Source organism: Corylus avellana, chromosome ca9, assembly GCF_901000735.1.
Source record: "Corylus avellana chromosome ca9, CavTom2PMs-1.0".
In the NCBI taxonomy this organism is placed as follows: Eukaryota; Viridiplantae; Streptophyta; class Magnoliopsida; order Fagales; family Betulaceae; genus Corylus; species Corylus avellana.
Window position 1 is genome coordinate 89271 of NC_081549.1, and position 20720 is coordinate 109990.

At 35.6% G+C, this 20720-nt stretch overlaps 2 protein-coding genes across 2 annotated transcripts; both read left to right on the forward strand.

The window, feature by feature from the left end:
• Positions 1 to 1516: 1516 nt before the first annotated feature.
• LOC132191562 (uncharacterized) lies at positions 1517 to 1933 on the forward strand. Its single transcript, XM_059606656.1, has one exon. The coding sequence runs from the start codon at positions 1517 to 1519 to the stop codon at positions 1931 to 1933; it is 417 nt and encodes a 138-aa protein (XP_059462639.1).
• Positions 1934 to 8202: 6269 nt separating this feature from the next.
• LOC132192219 (NAC domain-containing protein 87) lies at positions 8203 to 10289 on the forward strand. Its single transcript, XM_059607493.1, has 3 exons — positions 8203 to 8761; positions 8951 to 9231; positions 9458 to 10289. Exons 1-3 carry the CDS (start codon positions 8575 to 8577, stop codon positions 10073 to 10075), a joined length of 1086 nt encoding a protein of 361 aa, XP_059463476.1. The 5' UTR covers positions 8203 to 8574; the 3' UTR covers positions 10076 to 10289.
• Positions 10290 to 20720: the final 10431 nt, after the last annotated feature.

Consider the following 20720-nt stretch of genomic DNA (forward strand, 5'->3'; position numbering starts at 1 on the left):
ACCATCACCCACTTCTTTCCGCATGGTCTGTCTTCTGTCTCGAGACTCTTCCGTCGCGTATATAAATTTATAATGCTGCTGTGTTCTAGATCCTCTGCGTAAAACAGAAGATTTTGAACTTCTTCTGGCACAATCAATTCTCATTTTTAATTATACGATGTGGTTTACAGATCAACTTTGGTTTATCTTAAATTTATAGGTTATACTTCTGCTAACGTGATTCATGTTTTGTCGAGCAGGTTTGTCTCTTCCTTTTTTTGGAAGGTTTTTCCACTATCTCTAAATATTAGTTTACTAAAAGGTGAATTTGTTGCATCCTGTCATTCAATCATAGAGTGTCTGTTGATGCATATTGCGTAATCGTCGGTTTGTTTTATTTTCTAAACGGACTTTATGTTGTTATTTTATTAGGGTTAGGGTTTTGGAAGTCTTTATTTTGTTATTTTATTGGGTTTTGGGTTTTGGGCTATAAATATATGCTTATAACCTTCAGAGAAGAGGAGTTGTTTTATTATTGATTTTGATTAATGAGAATACTCAGAGTTGAATTTATTCATCTTTTCCTATAAACTTTAGAGAGTATCTATTGTTTTTAGAAGAATTCTCAGATCATTAATAGACTCAAGATTTAGAATTATTTATCCGCTACTTATTGATGTTCTTCGCTAAAGCCTACTAAGTCACGCTGCATCAGTTGGTATCAGAGCTTATTTACTTTCTATAAATGGAGAGGAGTAACTGTTGTGCAGACATGAACGAGGTGCACATGCACACGGAGATAGCACGTAAGGAGCAACCGGTAATTCGCTTGTGGCACATGAGTGGTGGGCCGAACGGTTGTCGTCACCAGCCAAGACCGCGATTCGCGGGGGCAGAAGGCAAATCTATCGCTGAACGTGGGCAATACACGGACGATCGGCTCAGAGATATGAGGGATCAAATTGAAGACCTCACTACTTAAGTATCCGACTGGTGTCGTCAACATGGGAACGGATCTAGAAACCTGTTTGCGGAGCGCAGAATGCACAGACGTCAGCACCTTGCGCAAGCTCATGCCCATCGGTGGATGAGTAGATTCAAACTCAATATTTCGGAATTCGACCGGGATCTAGAACCCGAAGAATTTCTAGATTGGGTGTTGGCTGTTGAAGAGGTTCTTGAATTCAATGAGGTGTCCGATGAACGACGAGTCTCTTTGGTGGTACGCACATTCCGGGGAAGAGTTGGTGCATGGTGGCAACAACTGAAGAAAACTAGGATGCGGCAAGGCAAATTGAAGATCAATAGTTGGGAGAAACTATTGTAAAATATGTGAGTCGCTTTCTTGCCCCATAGTTATACCATGGGCCAAAAGTCACAAAATTGGAGACAAGGGTCTATGACTTTGATAAGGAAAATAGAAAATTCATACAAAAAATAGATATTTAGGGAAACATGGAGTGAGGCGAAGAGTCTACGACAGGCTAATTAGACCCCTACTTGCCAACCACAAATCCATAAACCGAATCCATATTCTATGAAGGAGGAAAAAGAATCTGTGGATGGAAAGTTTCAGGAATCTAAATTTATTGATGAAGAATTCCGACATGAAGATATTGAAGATCCTTCACAACGATTTGTGGCTTGGGATTCCCCACCAACCTATGATGAGAAGCCCGAAGAAGATGATTCATGGGAAGAGGAAAAACCCCCGGAGGAGTATAAAGAAGATGGGTTTTATCCAATGTTTGATGGCCTCTACTCCAAAGAAGATGACCAATTGGATGGGGAAGAATATGAAGAAGATGAATTTTTTCCCATCTTTGACGGCCTCTATCCCGAAGATGATCAATTGGAAGAAGAAGAGCCCATGGATGGCATCGCCGATTATGAAAAGGATGGTGAAGACCTTTCAGGTGAAGTGCCTAATTTTAATGGTGAAGAAATTGATTAAGTTGATTTCCTTGGTGTTGAAGATATTTTAAATTCTCCTAACGAAGATTATGGTGAGTTTTATGCGGATGAGGAAAATTATATGCTCCCATGGGAAACAATGGCTGACCCATTCTTGAGTATTTTCATGGCACGTGGAAGGGAAAAAGGAGCGAGAGAAGTACGGCAAATCCGAAGTATTGCCAAGTGGTGTGTAGGACCGTCACGACAACCGTTAAGGTATTCCGATGATGAGGAGCATCACGTTTATTATGAGGTGTTGTCTTGTTTTGATCTTGAGGAAGGATGAGTGGAACGAGTTGATAGGGCATCTGAAGGACCGTGGAAAGAACCGACCGAATTTGATGACGAATTCTCACCAACAAGGGGAGAATGATGCAGATTGCGTAGCCGTCAGTTTGTTTTATTTTCTAAACCGACTTTTTGTTGTTATTTTATTAGGGTTAAGGTTTTGTGAGTCTTTATTTCGTTATTTTATTAGATTTAGGGTTTTTGGGGTATTTATGTCATATTTTATTAGGTTTAGGGTTTTTGGCTTAAATATATGCTTATAACCTCCAGAGAAGAGGAGTTGCTGTTTCATTATTGATTTTGATTAATGAGAATACTCAGATTTGAGTTTATTTCTCTTTTCCTATAAACTTTAGAGAGTATCTATTATTTTTAGAAGAATTCTCATATCATTGATACATTCAAAATCTATAATAATTTATCCGCTGCTTATTGATGTTCTTTGCTGCAGCCCACTAAGTCACACTGCATCATTTGTTTCAGTGCCATAGCAGAAGATTAAGGACCAATAATCATAAGCGCAAAGTATTTGAAAGAAAATTTTCTAATTGAATAATAATTCGAATGAGTCTATGTTCTAGAATCTTAGATCAACAAACTTATATATATATATCAAATAAAATCCTAATCTAAAATGAAAAATTAAATATAATTGATAATCAGCTCGAATCGTGACAAATCTTTTTTTTTTTTTTTGTACTTCTATTGTTTGAGAACGAGTAAACTTCTAATCAAACGGCGTTGTTCCAATATCACCGAAAATATGATAAATATCATCCTACATCATTCATGCATTCAAAATTTAGTACTTAATTATTGATTCAATAATCCTTTGTGGCTATAACCTATTAAAATATTAATTAAATGATTAAATTTATTTTTTTTATCCACTTAAATTTTTTAGATAAATAATTATTTAACCTGATATCAAAACTAAATATCCTAAGTTTGAACCTTAATTATTTAATACAGTCATCTCTCATGTAATCTTGCTTGAAAAGGACCATTGACCAAGATCATCAATTTTTGGCGGGTATCCTGATGAGATCTACATTGCAACCTTTCAAAATAGACTTTGCAACAAACTAATAAGTGGCTACCATTTTTTGCTTATGGTTCAAGCTTCAAGTTTCGGAGGTGCATGAAGCGAGATGATGTTCTAATTAACTACATTATGTAAGCTTGCCTTTTGTTTTTGGTCATACAATAAATAATTGAATAATGCTATAAGTATGATTTTACTTTTCTTTTTTTTTTTAAATGTAATGTAATTTTTAAAATCACAATTAAATTTATAATATATTATTATTAAATTTTAATCTAATAATAATTTTAAAAATCCACATCACATCATTTCTCATCTTCCACTCTCTCCATTCGATTTTCCCTTGGATGAGCCATTTACTCGCACGAAGCATTGGAGGCTCTTCGCAAGAGCCCATTGTTATTAATACCTTCCGAAAAAATTATGCTTCAACAATATTTATCTATTATTTATTTATTTTATTTTTTGGACCTAGCTCGTGCGAAGCTTGTTCAGTGGAGCTTATGTTGGGCTTAAACATTGGTCCATTGGGCTTCGTTTATATTGCAAGTACATTATACAAGGTTGCGTTCGGCTCAATTGTTGTCAAGTTTATTAGATAAATTTGATTTGCACCCCTACAGAAGCAACGTCGCTGTAAGTGCAGATCGAGTCAAAGACCAGCGAAGTGAAGCAGTCTTGTTGTAGTCCGACAATTTTTATTGGATATAGAATGTCATACCTCGGGAAAATTATGGAACATTTACAAAATGAATCAAAATTCTATTGTAGACACTAGACACGAACCTTCCATATGCTGCCGAGTCATAAGGGACGGAAGAAGACCCTCTTTTGGTCAAATATCTCCAATAATATTTTACTTACACTTATATATATATATATTAAAACCTCCCGACACCCACCTATTGTTGGATGTAACAAACAGCTTGGATTCAGTGTCCACTTTTATAAATCATGCATATATACCCTTATTAAATTTCCTGAAAAATGACTTTTCAAAGGGAAAATAGGGCTAACCTGTCTGTCATCTCTCCCTCTCTAAGGTTTAAGTTGACAAGAATGGGTAATTTTTATAATTAATACTTTAGCAATTACTTTTGTTCTATTCATGGATTGGTTTGCATGTGCCTGAGTATTAAAATCATATTAAAGCAGACTCATAGTCAAATATTACATTCACCGGCCACGTGATGATTAATTTTTGATGCATACCTTTATTCCCTTTTGAGTTCCTTACTTGTTTTGTTTTTATATTTTCGCCCGGCAGAGAGAGAAACTCATGAGAAAGAAAAGAGAGGAAGATTTTCATCTTTCTTTCTACTCCTGAGTTCGTTAGTTCGAAGTTAGGGAGCAGTTAGGCGCGGTTGATGAGTACTCCAAAATCTGAAAGAGTCATGAGATATTAAAAAGAGAGATATTAGATAGATGAGGGAGAGAATACCGGGGGAGGTTAGCCTGGAAAGGACAAGTGTGAATACAACTCAAATACCAAATCCAATATGAAAAAGTCAATTATATTGACTTTTAATGAATCAAGATCGCCCCCTTTTCTCTTAATTAAATAGCCGGTACTCGTTTAATTCATTAATTAATTAATTTTTTTTTTATAAAAAAAAAAAAAAAAAACTGGGATCAGAATAGCTTAGGTGGCGTGTGGCTGCCCTGAGATCCCATCGTCTGTCCGAATGGTGGCCAACTGTCTCAACCCATGAAACACTGTTGGGGGCCTACAGCTGAGTGTGCTGCTAATTCTGCGTTTATCGTTTACTCTGTCAATAATAGCAAGCTGCGCCCACTTGATTATCCTATATATTAATTAAGAAGATTAACATATATATATATATATATATATATGATTGCCAGTGGTCGATGTGCTCTATACAATGACCAGGGACGTGACATCACAGTCTTCAGATCGGATGGATCATATTCACCAATGAACTCCAACCGCCTTGACAATCGAACGGCTCGTGTTTGGCGGTATATAAGGAGCCCAAAGATTTGTGGGCCAGCCTGATGATCACATGCAATATCAGAATCGGAGGCCACACCCCCACATCACATGAGGTGTGTGAATTCGTCAGAAATCGTCAGCAATTGGGGTGGGGCTTCGGCTTTTGCTCTGCAATTTCGTTGCCCAAAAGTCAACATTTAAAGAAGAGAGAGGATTAAGGGGGGCTAATTAGGCTTAGAAATATCTCCTCAAGCCTTTTATTCCAATTGCCGATTAGTAATTACCTGTAATGGTTAGGTGGTGGTCCACGCGTTTATCTTCAACACTTGATTTACTATTAAATTATGTGTTATTTTTCATTATCCAATTATTTTATCTAGCGAGATTCATTCCGTATCTCACGTCCTACTCCTTTTTATTTTTTCCTACTCATGTTTTATATATATATATATATATTATCGCGAGAATATTAATAATAGAAAATAACAAGGCAAATGAGGAGGTGGCCAAACGTAGCCACAGAGATGTTAACGCGTAAGCATACTCTTTAGTACTCAGCCAGTCAACCTTGCGGAGGGGTTTCAGCTAAGTAATCGTTATCCACCTCAGCTCATAAACATCCAACGGAGAATGTCAAACACTTTGGTGTGGATTTGCTTGGCCCCAACTTTTTACTATTTAATGCATTTAATTATTGCAAATACAATATGACATCCATCATTAATCTTTTTTTTTTTTTTTATCACAAATGCTAGCTAGGATTTTAAATTTGCAGCTGCTTTGATTAATTAAACAAAGAAATTTGGCAACATCCAGATTTTGACGTCTATGTAATTCAGTTGAACCCAGCTATTTAAGTTGATTTTTCACTTACCGGTAAATAAAAAGACGATTTATATAATTAATTTGGGTTAGTCAATTTTCATACAAACAAATAAATAAAAGGATGAGGTGGCATTTGAACCGTTTCTTCAATTTTTCTTTTTGATTTCTCTCTCTCTCTCGTCTTTACTTATTAAACGTGAGCGTGTTAGAACGTTTCACAAAGCCGGCTCATTGTCTCTGTCGGCGGCCGGAATGTTTACCTTCTCTAACTTGGGTTTCGGTGTTGGTGTTTGTGTTTGTATGACAATGCTATATGCATTTTTTTTTCCTTTTAGTTTGAGGAGTTGTTGAATGACTGAGCATGTGCGGCTCACCAAAGCCAGCTAATAAGGTTTGCGTTTCAAACAGCAATAAAACTAGTCTTGAAAACTCTTGCTTGATTTTCATAAGATTAATGCTATTCTTCCTACCCATTTTTAGGTGATGATAGAAGAGAGGAAGTCAATTAAAACGTGTCACATCAATCAGTATAAAATGAATATTTATTAATAGGTGTAAAAAGTAATATTATTATTTCCAAAATAGTACCTCACTATGACGTCTAACGAAAAATATCCAATTTTTTTTTTTTTTGAGATTCATAGTGGGCTTTTAACCTTTTTATATAGATACATAGGAAAAAAAAAGTAAAATTCATAGTGGGAAACAACTTACTAGTAAATAGTACAACGGACTAATTTGCAGTCATAAATCTAGAAAGTATTTATTGTAATCTTCTTCCCAAAGACAAAGAAAACTCTTAATTTTTATTTTTATCTGACTAATTAAGCATCTACATATATAACATAATTGCCACATTGGCACTACATCATGATATCGTGGTGTAAAACCATATGACTTCTAAAAATGGTTCAACTTTTACGCCAAAGCTAAAAATATAAAGCATGTTCTATCAAATTAGCGATAAGACATCCCAACGTAAAGGCCTTGATGCAGTCATCGTCCTTAATGTTAGGCTTTCTTTCTTGGGTTCTTTTCTTTTTCTTTATTTTTTTTTATTTATTTATTTTTTTGGGTTGGCCATCTGACCTGCTAAATGGACTCTTTATTCTACCCCGCCGGGATTTAGTGGGAATATGTAGTAATGGCTTATTTAGTGAGGAAGGGGCATTGTCATTGCTGTTTTCCGCCCAATGCCATTCATCGAAACTTCATGGAAGCTGCCAAAGTAGGCCTCAAAAATAGTCCTTCCTGATATACTCCAATGGATTCTTATACGTAGTGAAAATACACTTATTACGAGATGACAATGACAAATTAAAAACCTTTTTTTAACCCATCATATTTCTATACAGCAGTGTTTCTTAAACAATCAATTAAAAAATGTCACTTTTTTTTAACCCATCATATTTTTATTTCACAATTAAAATTTCGCGATAATGATGTAATAATTTCGAGAACAACTTTAATATTTTTTTTAACAAAGATTAATTCAAAAATTAGTTAGGACTGCTACGTTAACCATTTTTTATATAGTTAAAAGTGAAAATTTAAAGCATGGTAGCTTGCTAATATATATATATATATATCTTCCTGAGTACGTTTTACGAAGGAGGACTGTTTCCCTATTTCTTCCTTTCTTGACTTTTTTGAGTATGAAAAGCCCCTAGATTCGCTCGATCTAATGGCTAGCTCTTTTCTTTTGCATTTGGGGAGGGGAATCTCAAAATTTGAAGCTGCATATATGACTAGTACTCATGCAATAAAATGTTGAATTTAAGCCACATGTGGACCAGCTGAGCCAAGCCGATCGAGAAGAAGCCAAAGAAACTTAATTATATTATATATATATATTCTAGACTTTGAACAGAGACATAAAATTTATGAATTACATGCAATGAAATTCTTAGAAGTTAGGTTTAAGCTAGCTAGCAGATAAAGTTGTTATTTATTATGTGAAAGAGTTCTGGAAACATGGGTCCCACCTCTACATGGAAAGCTCCTTGTTTTTTTTAACCATTTTCCTAGCGTTTTTTATTCTCCATATCTCATTCCTTTTCAAACAGGTAGCTGGCTAAGAAACCACCCAGATAGGACACTCAAATAAAATACTAAAATATTATACAAACAAACCAAAACAATTGAACCCCTCAATTAAGGCTTCCATGGCAAGTGTCTTGAGGTCCACGGATCTTAAGAACATGAGCTGTTGAAGAAGCTCCTCTATTTAAGCTCGCCTTTTCCCCTTTGCTCTACTTTCTTAACTGCTCTCTTCCAATTTTTTGTTTTCAAGCACAAACTATCTCTCTCACTTTCTCATCATCCCCTCGATCTTCTAGTATCCTTCCTTGGCTTTTCATATACAAATATTTTTAGCAGGCTGTGTAAATATTTAGGCTTGTGATATATATATATTTACATCTTGTGGCCGGGGTTGCGAATACTGGGTTTGATTTGTATTCCTTCAATCCTATACATATATATAGAAATCAAACTAGCTAGCTAGCTAGCAATTAAGTTTATTCTTATGGAAGAGGCAATCGTGGTAAACAAAGGAGAGGACCTCATCGATTTGCCTCCAGGCTTTCGATTTCATCCCACGGATGAGGAGATTATAACTTGTTATCTTACGGAGAAGGTGGTGAATAGCAACTTCAGTGCAAGTGCTATTGGAGAAGCTGATCTGAATAAGTGCGAGCCCTGGGATTTGCCAAGTAATTCTTTTATATATATATCTGCTTTCTTTCATATCATATATATATATATAGATATAGATATAGATATAGAAAGAGCCCTCTATATATTCACGTCGATATGGTTATGATCTGTTAATTTTGTTATTGGAATACTACCCCATCAATCTTGACACACATATATATATATATACATATATGATCGCGCAGAGAAAGCCAAGATGGGAGAGAAGGAATGGTACTTCTTTTGCCAGAGAGATAGGAAGTATCCAACAGGCATGAGAACGAATCGAGCAACGGAATCTGGATATTGGAAGGCCACCGGAAAGGATAAAGAGATATACAAGGGGAAAGGCCGCCTTGTTGGGATGAAGAAGACCCTTGTGTTCTATAAAGGAAGAGCTCCAAAAGGAGAAAAAAGCAACTGGGTTATGCACGAGTACCGACTAGAAGGCAAATTCGCCTACTTCAATCTTCCCAGGGCTGCAAAGGTATTTTCTTTTCTCCATCTCTTTCTTTCATCCACACGCACGAAAGTTGAGATTTTATTGTCATCATATCATGGGTTTTCCAATATCTTGATCGATCGATCGATCGATCATCTCTTGATCAATTTGTAATTATTGGTTGAGACTTTCTTTCATTTATAATTTAACTTTTTTTTATTGGGAAATTAAAGAAAACAGTAAACTAATTAAGAAAGAGTTGTTATTGCAGGATGAATGGGTTGTCTGCAGAGTTTTCCACAAGAACAGTAGTACAGGAATCAGAAAGAGCTCAGCCCCAGAGGAGCTGCTGAGGATGAACTCTTTTGGGGATGATCTCTTGGATTGTTCTTCACTCCCACCTCTCATGGATCCTCCATTTAACGCTAACCCTGCCTACTTCTCAATGAGGGAGAACAACCAGCATGATCAGAAGATAATCTTCCAGCTTCCCACCAATAATATTTACCAAAATAGTAATCCGAATCCGAGTTCGAGTCTATATCCTCAAACTCCTACTAGTTTCTCCTTTGACCCAAATCCAAACCCCGCGGCGGGTTATAATTTGCACCAAGGCTACGGCTTTGGAGTGGGTGATCATCAACAACAGGGAACATCTGGATCTGGATTAGAAAGGCAGTGCAAGGTGGAGCAGTTCTCATCTAATAATCAGTCCATGCTCAGCCGCTCACAGGACACCGGGCTTAGCACTGACATGAACGCCGAGATTTCGTCTGTTGTTTCGAAGCAAGATATTGTAGGAAGCAACAGGTCTTACCATGATCACCTTCATCAGGGTCCATCCAATATTGGCCCCATTGCAGATTTGGATTGCTTGTGGGACTACTGAAGAGTACAAAATAAGCTTGTTCCTTAATTATTTTCTTTATTTAGGTTATTGTTTGATTTCAAATATACATGAGTCGCTTCCAATAGGTATAATTAGTCAGAAGATGTTTTTGGACACAAACTATTCATCATGTCCAAACCTTTTCCGATTGCATTTTTATTATAATTCATAGATCAGATACCAATGAAATTAATATTTCATCACCATAAACTCATCATGCATGTATACATCTATATATTCTTTCGATACTTGTGTTAATTACTGGATTTCTTCTTCTTCTTTTTTTTTTTTTTTTTTTTTTTTTTTTCTCACTCTCTCTTTTTAAATCTATATATGTTGGAATTTGGATTGTTCATCTAAGGTTCAGGCGCGCTACTACATTTATTCTCCAATATATAGATCGATTTCAGACACAGATATAGAGTCGTCTTCTGGGTTTTTTTTTTTTTTTTTTTCACTGATTTATAATTAATTACTCTGTGGAGAACGGTATAGTATATTTGTATATTTCTTTTGCACATCTCCCATCTATGAGGCTATGAAGAAAGAGAGGGATGAAATTATATGAGCGTAATGAAAGAAACATAAACCCGGAGAGATACAGACGTACGTGCTATATGTTGTGCTGAAGAGGAAACAATGGAAGAAAAATGACTCCCCATTTCATTTACATATTTCACTTGTATAATTAAATATTTCAATTGTTAAAATATCCGTTAAATAATTAAATTCATTTTTTTTCTATTAACTTAAACTTTTGATATAAATGATAGTTTAATCGAGAGGTCAAATGCACCGCACAAGCAATAGATTCAATCATAAGAGCAGAGACTCTTTTGATATATGTTTGAATATAAATTAAATGAATAAATTTACATCTTCTTATAATTAGCTTAAGCTTTCGGGATAAATAGTAATTTAACATGATATCATAGCAGAATTCCTAAGTTCAACATGATAGAATAATATTAAATCTCTATTTATCCCGAAAATGGTGAGTTCAACATGATAGAATAATAACCAATTTTTTCTTTATTCGAAAGATTCTCTCAAACTAGCTAGCTAGTGCCATCAAGGCCAATATGATTTAAAATTTTCAAATCACCATTTACCATTAATGTTGAAATAACTATAAATTAATGATTAAGTCGGCCGTAAAACCCTAGCCGTCTCTTTTTTCTTTAGCCACCAGAGAGAAAAGCGAAACTCTTCAGCCACATAGGGGAGGAGGGTTGGCCGTTTTGCTGCCTCCCTCCTCCCCTCGTCTTCCTCGCTACGGTGCTAGTTATTTACCTGATGCCCTAGCCCTGGTGCCTCCTCTCTTCCCCTTTCTTACCGCTCATTTCCCCCTCTGTTTTCTCCATTTTTGCCCCTTCCCTGCCGCTTTTCTTCCCCGCCTTCATTTTCTGCAGCGGGCTCCTTGGCTTTGTTTTGGCTCTTTGTGGATTCGGATTTTATCTGTGGTCGCCACCGACCTATGTCGTCACTTCGCTGCCCGCTATTAGGGTTTTCTTTCATGCGTCCCCACCGCATCAAGCTCCCACGCCTCTTACACGGCAGTTTCCGGCCTGCACGGGTTCGGCTCCCTTCCGGCTACCGTCTTCCCACTTTGTGCTCATTTTCCTTGTTTTTTTCCTATTTTGGTGGTTCCTTGTTGTTTTTCCCTTTTTTTCTTATTTGTGGTTGTTTTCAGGTCCTGCCTTGCCCGTCTTCTCTGTGCTTGTTTGCCGCCCACCGTCCACTGTTGGGCCTTTCGACGAGTCCCTGCCGCGATGAGCTTTCAACTCCCCTTCGGTTTTCGGTTCCCGACGTGTGCGTGATCGGAGTGTGTTGTTTCTTTTTTTGTTTTATTTCCCTGTTATGTTGCTTCTTTAAGATGTATTTATGTTTTGGCGTATGTTTTTTCCCTGTATTGTTTAATTTTCCTGTTTTGTTAGGCTTGTAATAGGACTCTTTCCTCTCTCACTCGATCTATGTTGTCTTCGGGTTAATTAGTTTTGGTCCAGATCTTTGGGTTGTGGATGTGATCATTATCCTGGCTTTCGGGTCGAGGATGAAGAGGTTCGGCATGAGAATCTTTCCGCTCTTAGAGTCGAGGAATAATTGCTATCTGTGCATTTGGTTGAGTCTGTCTGTCACAGATCTAGTACTAAATCTGATTTTAGTCATGGGTTAGCGGATTGGTGTCGAATCTTGTATTAAACCTGGTAATCTTGTAGCTCTATGCTATGGTTGCTTCAGAGCGTTGCTCTGTGATGTAAGAGGGTTATACTCGTGGTATTATTGAATAAAATGTTATGTTTTTCTCAAAAAAAAAAAAAAAAAAACTATAAATTAATGGTTTCCCTTGAGAATTAGAAAGTATATAACGAGTGTAGAAATATTTGTCCCCACTGTACTAATTATACCATACATGAATATTCTTTTTTTTTTCCTCAGTATTTATATCATATATATAATTCAAATTACCAACAAGAATCTTTTCATTTTCTAATGTTCTTCACCATTTATAATTAAGCAACCTTAATCTTGATCATCTTATGGTAAGTTGTAAATGGACGTATAATTAATGATTCATCCGAAGACAATATATATATATATAATAAAAAAAAAGGGATATATATACATGCACAAGAATATATGAGTAAGCTCCTTAATTAATAAGAACCAAATTAGATGAGATGAAACACGTGAAAGAAACATCCTGAAAGTATTCATGAGTGAATGATTCCCTGAATCCATGGCGTAGATGCTTCTGAGCAGGCGTAATCAAGAGAATTAAATAACAGTAACTATAACAATCATAGTTTCTTGAAGGACGCTTAAATCTTTTGTCCAACGGAACCTAATTATTGATGCATGTGTGCCCAACTAAACATCTTAACAATATTTAATCATGAGCTGAGCTGTTAACAAGTGTAATCTTACGTGTTTTTCTTATCAGATCCCATGGCTGACAATATATATGCTTAATATCTCTTAAGTAGTAATTAATCAAAGATAGATTAATTTCATGAGTATCTAATAAATTAATAAAACTCTTAATTAATCAAGCTGATCATAATTTTAATTAATTACTGTACGTAGAGAGAGAGAGAGAGAGAAAGAGAGAGAGAGAGAGCTGGCGGGGGATTGGGGATAAGGGTATCGGTTATTGGAAGAGAAGAAAGGTTCATGTGAACGTGAGTGATATATGCTCCATTTTTCCATTAAAGGGCTTACTTTCCATTCAAAGCAAAGCGTCCGCCGGTATACATACTTGCGGGAAAGCTAACCGCCTTTTTTTAGCTACTCCCAGTTGTTTAGACTTGAAAGAAAGAAATTACAAGTGGTACTCAAGTATTTCATGTTAAGCAAAAACATAAAGGAAAACCAGAAAGAGTATCTTCTGAGAGAAATTCAAAACCCTGATTTGTTGCATGAAAACACGCCTACCAATAAGAAGCCCCCACCGCATAATCCTGCTTCGCTGTCCTATGAAAATGAACCACCTCTGCTACTTCTCTTCTCAGCTACCTAACCTCATCTTATGTCATCCCCACCGACTTCAAAATAATTTTCACTACAGGTTGTCTTCTACTATCACATGTTAGAACAAAAATTTAACCATTTTGAGTAATGATATAAGGAAGATTAATTAGAGTAATTTCAAATATAACGTGACTTTTAAATTTACTATATTAAATTTGAGATTGAGTAATGTTATAAAAAGAACTAAAATATTTTTAGAGTCATCCCAAATATAACATGACATTACTCTAAGAATAGATTAATAATAAATAGTGGTGAGAGAAAAATGTGGTATACAGCATTATTTTAATAATAAGCTAGCTGCAACCGGTGGGAATATTGAAGAATTCTCGATCAAATTAAACCTGGCTTTTTGCGTTTACGACTGTACCAAGTCTTGCACTGTACACTAGCACTAGTGATTCCCACGAATTCACATAGGATATCCAATGAAGAGCCTATTATATATTGCATTTATCATGAATTAAATAAAATATAAATGTCCATATGTATATTTTCGTATAATATGTTCTAAATTCTACCATTAAATTATAAAAAATGGTTAAAATTGTCAACTTTTAGCACGCGTACGTGTATGTATTGTTCACCACACATCTAGACTATGTTGGACAATTATTGGATGCTCTTCACACAAAACGTTAATTATTATGAGGATGAATACTAACGTTCCATATACACATTATAAATGTGTATAATATATGCAAGCTGTACAATAAAAATAAATTTTTTTTTGAATTGGTACAATAAAAATAATTGGTAAATGGGTCAATTTTTTTTATTTTTTTTTTCTTAGAGCACATGTGTATGCACAGTTACACATTGTTGGAAAATAGAAATGAAAAAGGGAAATGGGAAAATTATGAAGGCAAAAAATTGAGCTTCAATCTCATACCAAAACACTCCTCAATTGGTTTGATGCGTAGATGTGCCTCATAGAGGCCAAAGCCCGAGCTCATGCGTGTATCGCGTGATGTGGGCGAACAGCTCTCTTGATGCAACCTGACTTGGTAGGTTGTAGCGAAGAACAACAATAAAGTAGCGGATATGTAATTCTAAATCTTCAATCTATCAATGATCTGAGAATTATTCTTGAAAAGCTAGATACTCTCTAAGTTTTGAAGGAAAAAGAGGAAAAACTCAACTATGAGCAATTCTCATTAATAAAAATCAATAATAACATAAACTCCTTTTTTCTGGAGGTTATAAGCATATATTTATAGCCCAAAACTCTAAACCTAATAAAATAATGAAATAAAGACTCTCAAAACCCTAACCCTAATAAAATAACAACATAAAGTCGGCTAGAAAATGAAACAAATTGACAGCGCCCGTCCGAACGGGACATATGGCCGTCCGGACGGCCACGACACTTAAACGACAAAAACATGAAATAACATATGGGTTCAGAATACACTCCGATCTACATCATTCTCCCCAAGCTGGAGAGAATTCGTTCTCGAATTCGGCCGGTTCTTTCCACGATCCTTCGGCTGTCCAGTCAACTCATTCCATCCTCCTTTTCTCAAAATCACAACAAGCCCACACCTCATAATAAACATGATGGCCCGCACCTCACCTTGCCAAGTAGACTTGCCAAGCTTTGCTCGTACCTTGCCCTTCCCAAATGTCACGAGAATCTCCAAAGAACTCACAAAGACCCTTTCACTCTTTGATAGAAAAGTCGTTTTCGCCCCATAGACCTCATTACAACTTTGGTTAAAAGTTTTTGACAATGTAGCATCTACTCTAAGGAAATTAACTTCCAAATCAAAGATTTCTCTTTCAAGACTTTCATCAAAAACTTGGTGTATAGAATTCACCTCTTCGCCGGGATAGATGTCATAGATTGGTGGAGAGGCCCAGTCTACCAAGCAATCTTCTTCAATAAATTCATCTTCTTCCACCACAACTGATTGACTCATAATCTCCGTCACCTCTCTAGGCACCATCTCTGCCATCTTCCTAGGTAATTCTTTTTGTGCAAATTTTTTTTTTTTTTTTTTTTTTAAAAAAAAATTTGTGTCACCAAGAACTCTTTAGCAACCTTGAAATTCCGGTACATCGAGTTTGAACCTACTCACGCGCCGATTGGCATGAGATTGCGCAAGGTGCTGATGTCCGTGCGTTTGACGCTTTGTAAACGGGTTTCTAGATCCACTCTCTTTGTGACCACACAGGTTGGATATTCCAATAGTGAGGTCTTCAATTTGATCCCTCATAGTCGTGAATTGATCCTTCATATGTAGCCAACGTTCAGCAATAGATTTGCCTTCCGCTTCCGTAAATTGCGATATTGGTTAGCGACGACAATTGTTTGGCCCACCACCCATGTGTCGCAAACAAATCGCCGGTTGCTCCTTACGTGCTGTCTCCGTGCGCACGTGCACCTTGTTCATGTCTGTCAGACGGTCGCTCCTCCCCATTCATGAAAAATAACTTGAGCTTTAATACCAACTAATGAAGCCTGACTTAGTAGGTTGCATCAAAGAACAACAATAAAGCAACGGATAGGTAATTATAAATCTTGAGTCTATCAATGATCTGAGAATTTTTTTTGAAAAGCTAGATACTCTCTAGGTTTTAAAGGAAAAAAGATGAATAAACTCAACTATGAGTAATTCTCATTAATAAAAATCAATAATCAACATAAACTCCCTTTCTCTGGAGACTGTAAACATATATTTATAGCCCAAAACCTAAAACCTAATAAAATATGGCATAAATACCCTTAAAACCCTAAACTTAATAAAATAACGAAATAAAGACTACCAAAACCCTAACCCTAATAAAATAACAACATAATGTCGGCTAGAAAATAAAACAAATTGACGACACTCATTCGGATGGGACATATGGCTGTCCGGACGGCCACGACACTTAAACGACAAAAACATGAAATAACATATGGGTTCGGAATACACTCTGATTTACATCACCTCGTCTCCATCGTTCAATTTATTGTTAAAGTGAAGACGATTATTTATAGTGGTTGACTTTTTCTTTATATCTTGCTAATTATGTAGACAACTTTTCCTCCCCACTCTTATATATTTAATAAATTCTAACACACATTTAGACTAGGGACACCATTATGCGTCATGTTTGCCAAACATGTACGGATGCACATGTTACACACGGTTTCTTGGACAAGATACATGCATAAGGTTCCCTCCTACATTAAAGTTAGCTAATTCTCTTATATAATATATATAAGCTTAGGAACCAAATTATTCCCTTGAGAGACCTATATATATATCCCTCCATCATAAAATGAAAAATGAAAAGAAAATAGAAAAAGGTCATCACTAAAAAAATAAAAAATAAATAAAAAAGGGGAACATTATAGGGAGAGTGGAGGAAGTTTCATAGGATGGAAATCTCTCCGGCCGCTTTCTTTATCAATTAGGTGTAAATTAACAAGGATATCCATACATCATGGAATTGGAGTCATTATATATAGTGATCGATCATAAGCGATTGAAGGGAATTGAAATTTCACATAAGTTGTTACTTTGTATTGACTTTTGATCTATCTTTTAACCTAATACTTAAGCAGTTGTATTGTATGTTTGACAAAGAGTGGCAGCATGACGGTTAGTGTATATATATATATATATAAAGTGAACATTATTACAAGATTAATTGTTAATTTCCACTTAGAGCATTCCCAATGGAAGAGCCAAATGTTACTTTTATCTAAAATAGTTCTTCAAATGTTTAAAAACCCCATACATTGGATTAGCAAAAAAAAATATATAAAATAAATATTTGATTGGAAGAGCTAAAAGAAAAGCTAAATGTAGCAGCACTTTTCAAATGAGCTATTTTATTTTTCATTGTTTTTCTCACCTGTTTTCTCTTTTTCCCAAATCTTTTCCTACTTTTTCTTTGCATGTTCTTTTTTTTTTTCTAAATTTTTTTCCATTTTTCCTATCACATGTTCTCTTTTTCTCAAAACTTTTTTTACTTTTAATAATATTTTAATAAAATATATAGAAATATAGTTAATCGGATGTAGAGACATTTAAAAATGGCTTAGCTAAACTAAATAAAAGTGAGTTTTGAGGAGCCACTTTACATAAAAATATGGCTCCTCCATTGGAAATGCTCTTAAACCCTGTTCTAGAATGTAGTTAGGTATAATATTTCATCATGATATATTGATATGCATGTCGCCTACTGATCTACTCATACTAGCAACAGCGTATCTATCTCCAACAAACTTAGAACATGCAGGGAGACAAACCGCGTACCGACATTCTCGAACCCCGGTCGTTTACGAGAATAAGGTGAAACTTCATAGAAGTTTCCCCGGAACCAGTCTTTTCTTCTAGATCCTTTTTACATTATGCAAGCTAGCTAGCTATAAATAAGGATATCTAGCTCATGTATATTTTCCAGAACCTATATATATATAAATATGGATAATGGAGAGGGGAATATTATTTATGTTTCCACAATAGCTCCTTCACTGTAGCAGATTGTTTTTTTTCACGCGTTTTGGCTACTGTTTACCACTTTTTCCACGCGGACTTCATGGATTCATTCAACAGTTCAGCCAACTAATTAAATAAATCAATCTCTTTGGATTCAGGATATGTTCAGCTGGCTAGGTCATGCCCATTCGGATTAATTTCTAGCTTTTTGCTGCTTAAATTGGCATAATAATATTTTACTGTTTAAATTGCTATCAATATCCGTATTACATGTCCTACAAGTTTTATTGCCACAAGGTTACGTACGAGTATTATTGTATTAACAATTAATGACCAATTGTTGAAACTGTACGTCTAGTGGCTGGGACCAATTAATAGACAAGAGGTATATATGGGTGTGTGATTGATATGGCATATTTGAACTTAACAATTTGTTATTTGGTAACTAATTAATAAACTATATTTGAACTTAACAATTTGTTATTTAATAACTAATTAATAAACAATGTAAAAATGTATGTTATTTCTTAATTTACATCTTATCCATTCATTTATGGAGAAGGTTGCAAGCACAAATTAAAGAATCAAAGTTAACTACAAAAGCGGACAAGGAGTTAATGTGACCCACGGCCAGGCCTCTTAACCTCATGAGTCATGAGTAAACAATTTTGTGTGTGTAGTTCTGATTGGAGAAGGCAGAAGAGACCTTTTGGTGATCTCCAACACGGATCGATCGAGGCCCTTTTTTTTTTTCTTGATCCTGATGAGGACAGATCTAGGACGGGATGGTTCAAGTTTTGGGACTTATCGAGTAAAAGTACTGTAATGCTTGCAGCATGCAAAGTTATAAAACAATCAACTTTAATTATATATATAGTTTTTACTAAATTAAGGGAGCTAAAAGGAAATTATAATTAATAGATAATAGAATTTTCCATCTTCTAATATCTAAAAAGCTTAACAGACTTCCTAATTAATTAATTAATTATATGCACATTGACTTATTCCTGGATGTTGATGTCCTTGGCTCCTTGCCCCTTGGTCTTTGGGTTAATCATTATTAGCGTCATACTTCCATTCCTTAATTTCTTGGGTTGCCACGTCGTTACCAGCTCATTCATATCCCTTCGATGGTGACTGCTGACGTGGCGGGTCCCAGCTGGCCCCATGCATCCCCCTCCTGAGTCCTGATCTCCTGATCGGGTGACACGTACATATACATGGCATTTTCCTCCGTTTTCCAAATTCCTTTATCTTTCATAACAATGCAATAAAATGAGTTATTTTTTATAACAATGCAAGTGTACACTCTCCACTCTCCCAAACACATGTAGTATCACGTGGTAGTGAAAACTATAATTAAATTTTGAATAAATTATTATTAAATTTTAGATTTAATGATAATTTTTATTTTTTATTATTACATCAAAAAATGTTTATTTAAAAATGTAGAAGAATGAGTGAGAATGTGCGTAACATTTATTTAAAAAAAAACAAAAACAAAAACAAAAACAAAACAACAACACAAAATGTATTACACTTATTATAAATTAAGGTGGCCCCAGATGCTCCCACAAATAAACTTGGCATCACAAAAAACACACTTAATAGTGTTATGGGTTATATTTATAGCCCTCAATCTCAACTTCTTCTAATAACCAACCAGATGATCGATCATCAACGCATGCTTAGGAATTATTTTTGTTAAATAAAACTATCTTATTTAATTAGAGTTATGGAAGCAAATTAATCCAATCCCACACACTTTTTATAGAGAAGACCCTTCCATCCATGCAAATTCCAAAGCACCTTAATTCCTCCCCAGTCCTCTCATAAATAATTTTATTTCAGCACTCACCGAAGCATCGCATCTTAGATCTACCAAAAGTTCTTATGCCCTCATAAGATATGTCTCCACGTCCCAGCTAGACCATATGTGTGAGTAAAGGTACAATTCCAAGATTCTAAATGTTTATTTATTTATTCCTATGCCATTTTCCAAGCAATTGAGTAAAGGTTATTCGTGAAATTTTCAAATTCGATGTTTATTTGTTATTGTTGTCGTCAGCTTGGACAAAGGAGGCGGTGGATATATTTATGGGCTTAATATGTCAATCTTTGGGCTATGGATGGGCCCTTTTAGTATTGATGGATTTATATTTGGGCTATGAATCGGTCCAAATCGTATGGACTGATATTCAGCCTAACAAGCAACTCAACTTGGTGAAAACCAAACGAACTTGTGAGGCTTGCCCCGGCCTTAAGAGAGTCCCTTACACCGGATGGGCCGCAAATGCTTTCTTTTACAGCATCTAATTAGAAGCTGCCACGTCAGATAAGTACACAAAATGCAATAGACTTGGAAACACCAGATTCTTAAACAAATTTCATCATCTTTCTCTTGCACGTTCAAAGCCCCAACTCAACTATTTCAAAAAATAAAAAATAAAAAAACCCCAAATCAACGGAAACCACCCGAGGTTCGGAGCAGCCGAACGCCGCGGTCACAATCAGCCGAACGCCAACAAGAACAACAACAAGTGTAAGTCAAAAACCAACAAGACTCAGCAACCCACGAACACTAACAAAAGTGAAGGTCGTTTGAATAAACCCAAAAAATTAAATAATTATTCTTAAGAATAGTCATTTTTTTTTGTTTGGTAAAAGTTTATTTTTAA

What these genes read in the sequence shown, in the direction of transcription:
- LOC132191562 (XM_059606656.1), top strand. Translation starts at nt 1,517, where the DNA reads ATGAAGGAGGAAAAAGAATCTGTGGATGGAAAGTTTCAGGAATCTAAA.
- LOC132192219 (XM_059607493.1), top strand. Translation starts at nt 8,575, where the DNA reads ATGGAAGAGGCAATCGTGGTAAACAAAGGAGAGGACCTCATCGATTTG. An exon ending in CGAGCCCTGGGATTTGCCAA is followed by an intron (nt 8,762 to 8,950) that starts GTAATTCTTTTA and finishes ATGATCGCGCAG; the next exon opens with AGAAAGCCAAGATGGGAGAG. An exon ending in ATCTTCCCAGGGCTGCAAAG is followed by an intron (nt 9,232 to 9,457) that starts GTATTTTCTTTT and finishes TTGTTATTGCAG; the next exon opens with GATGAATGGGTTGTCTGCAG.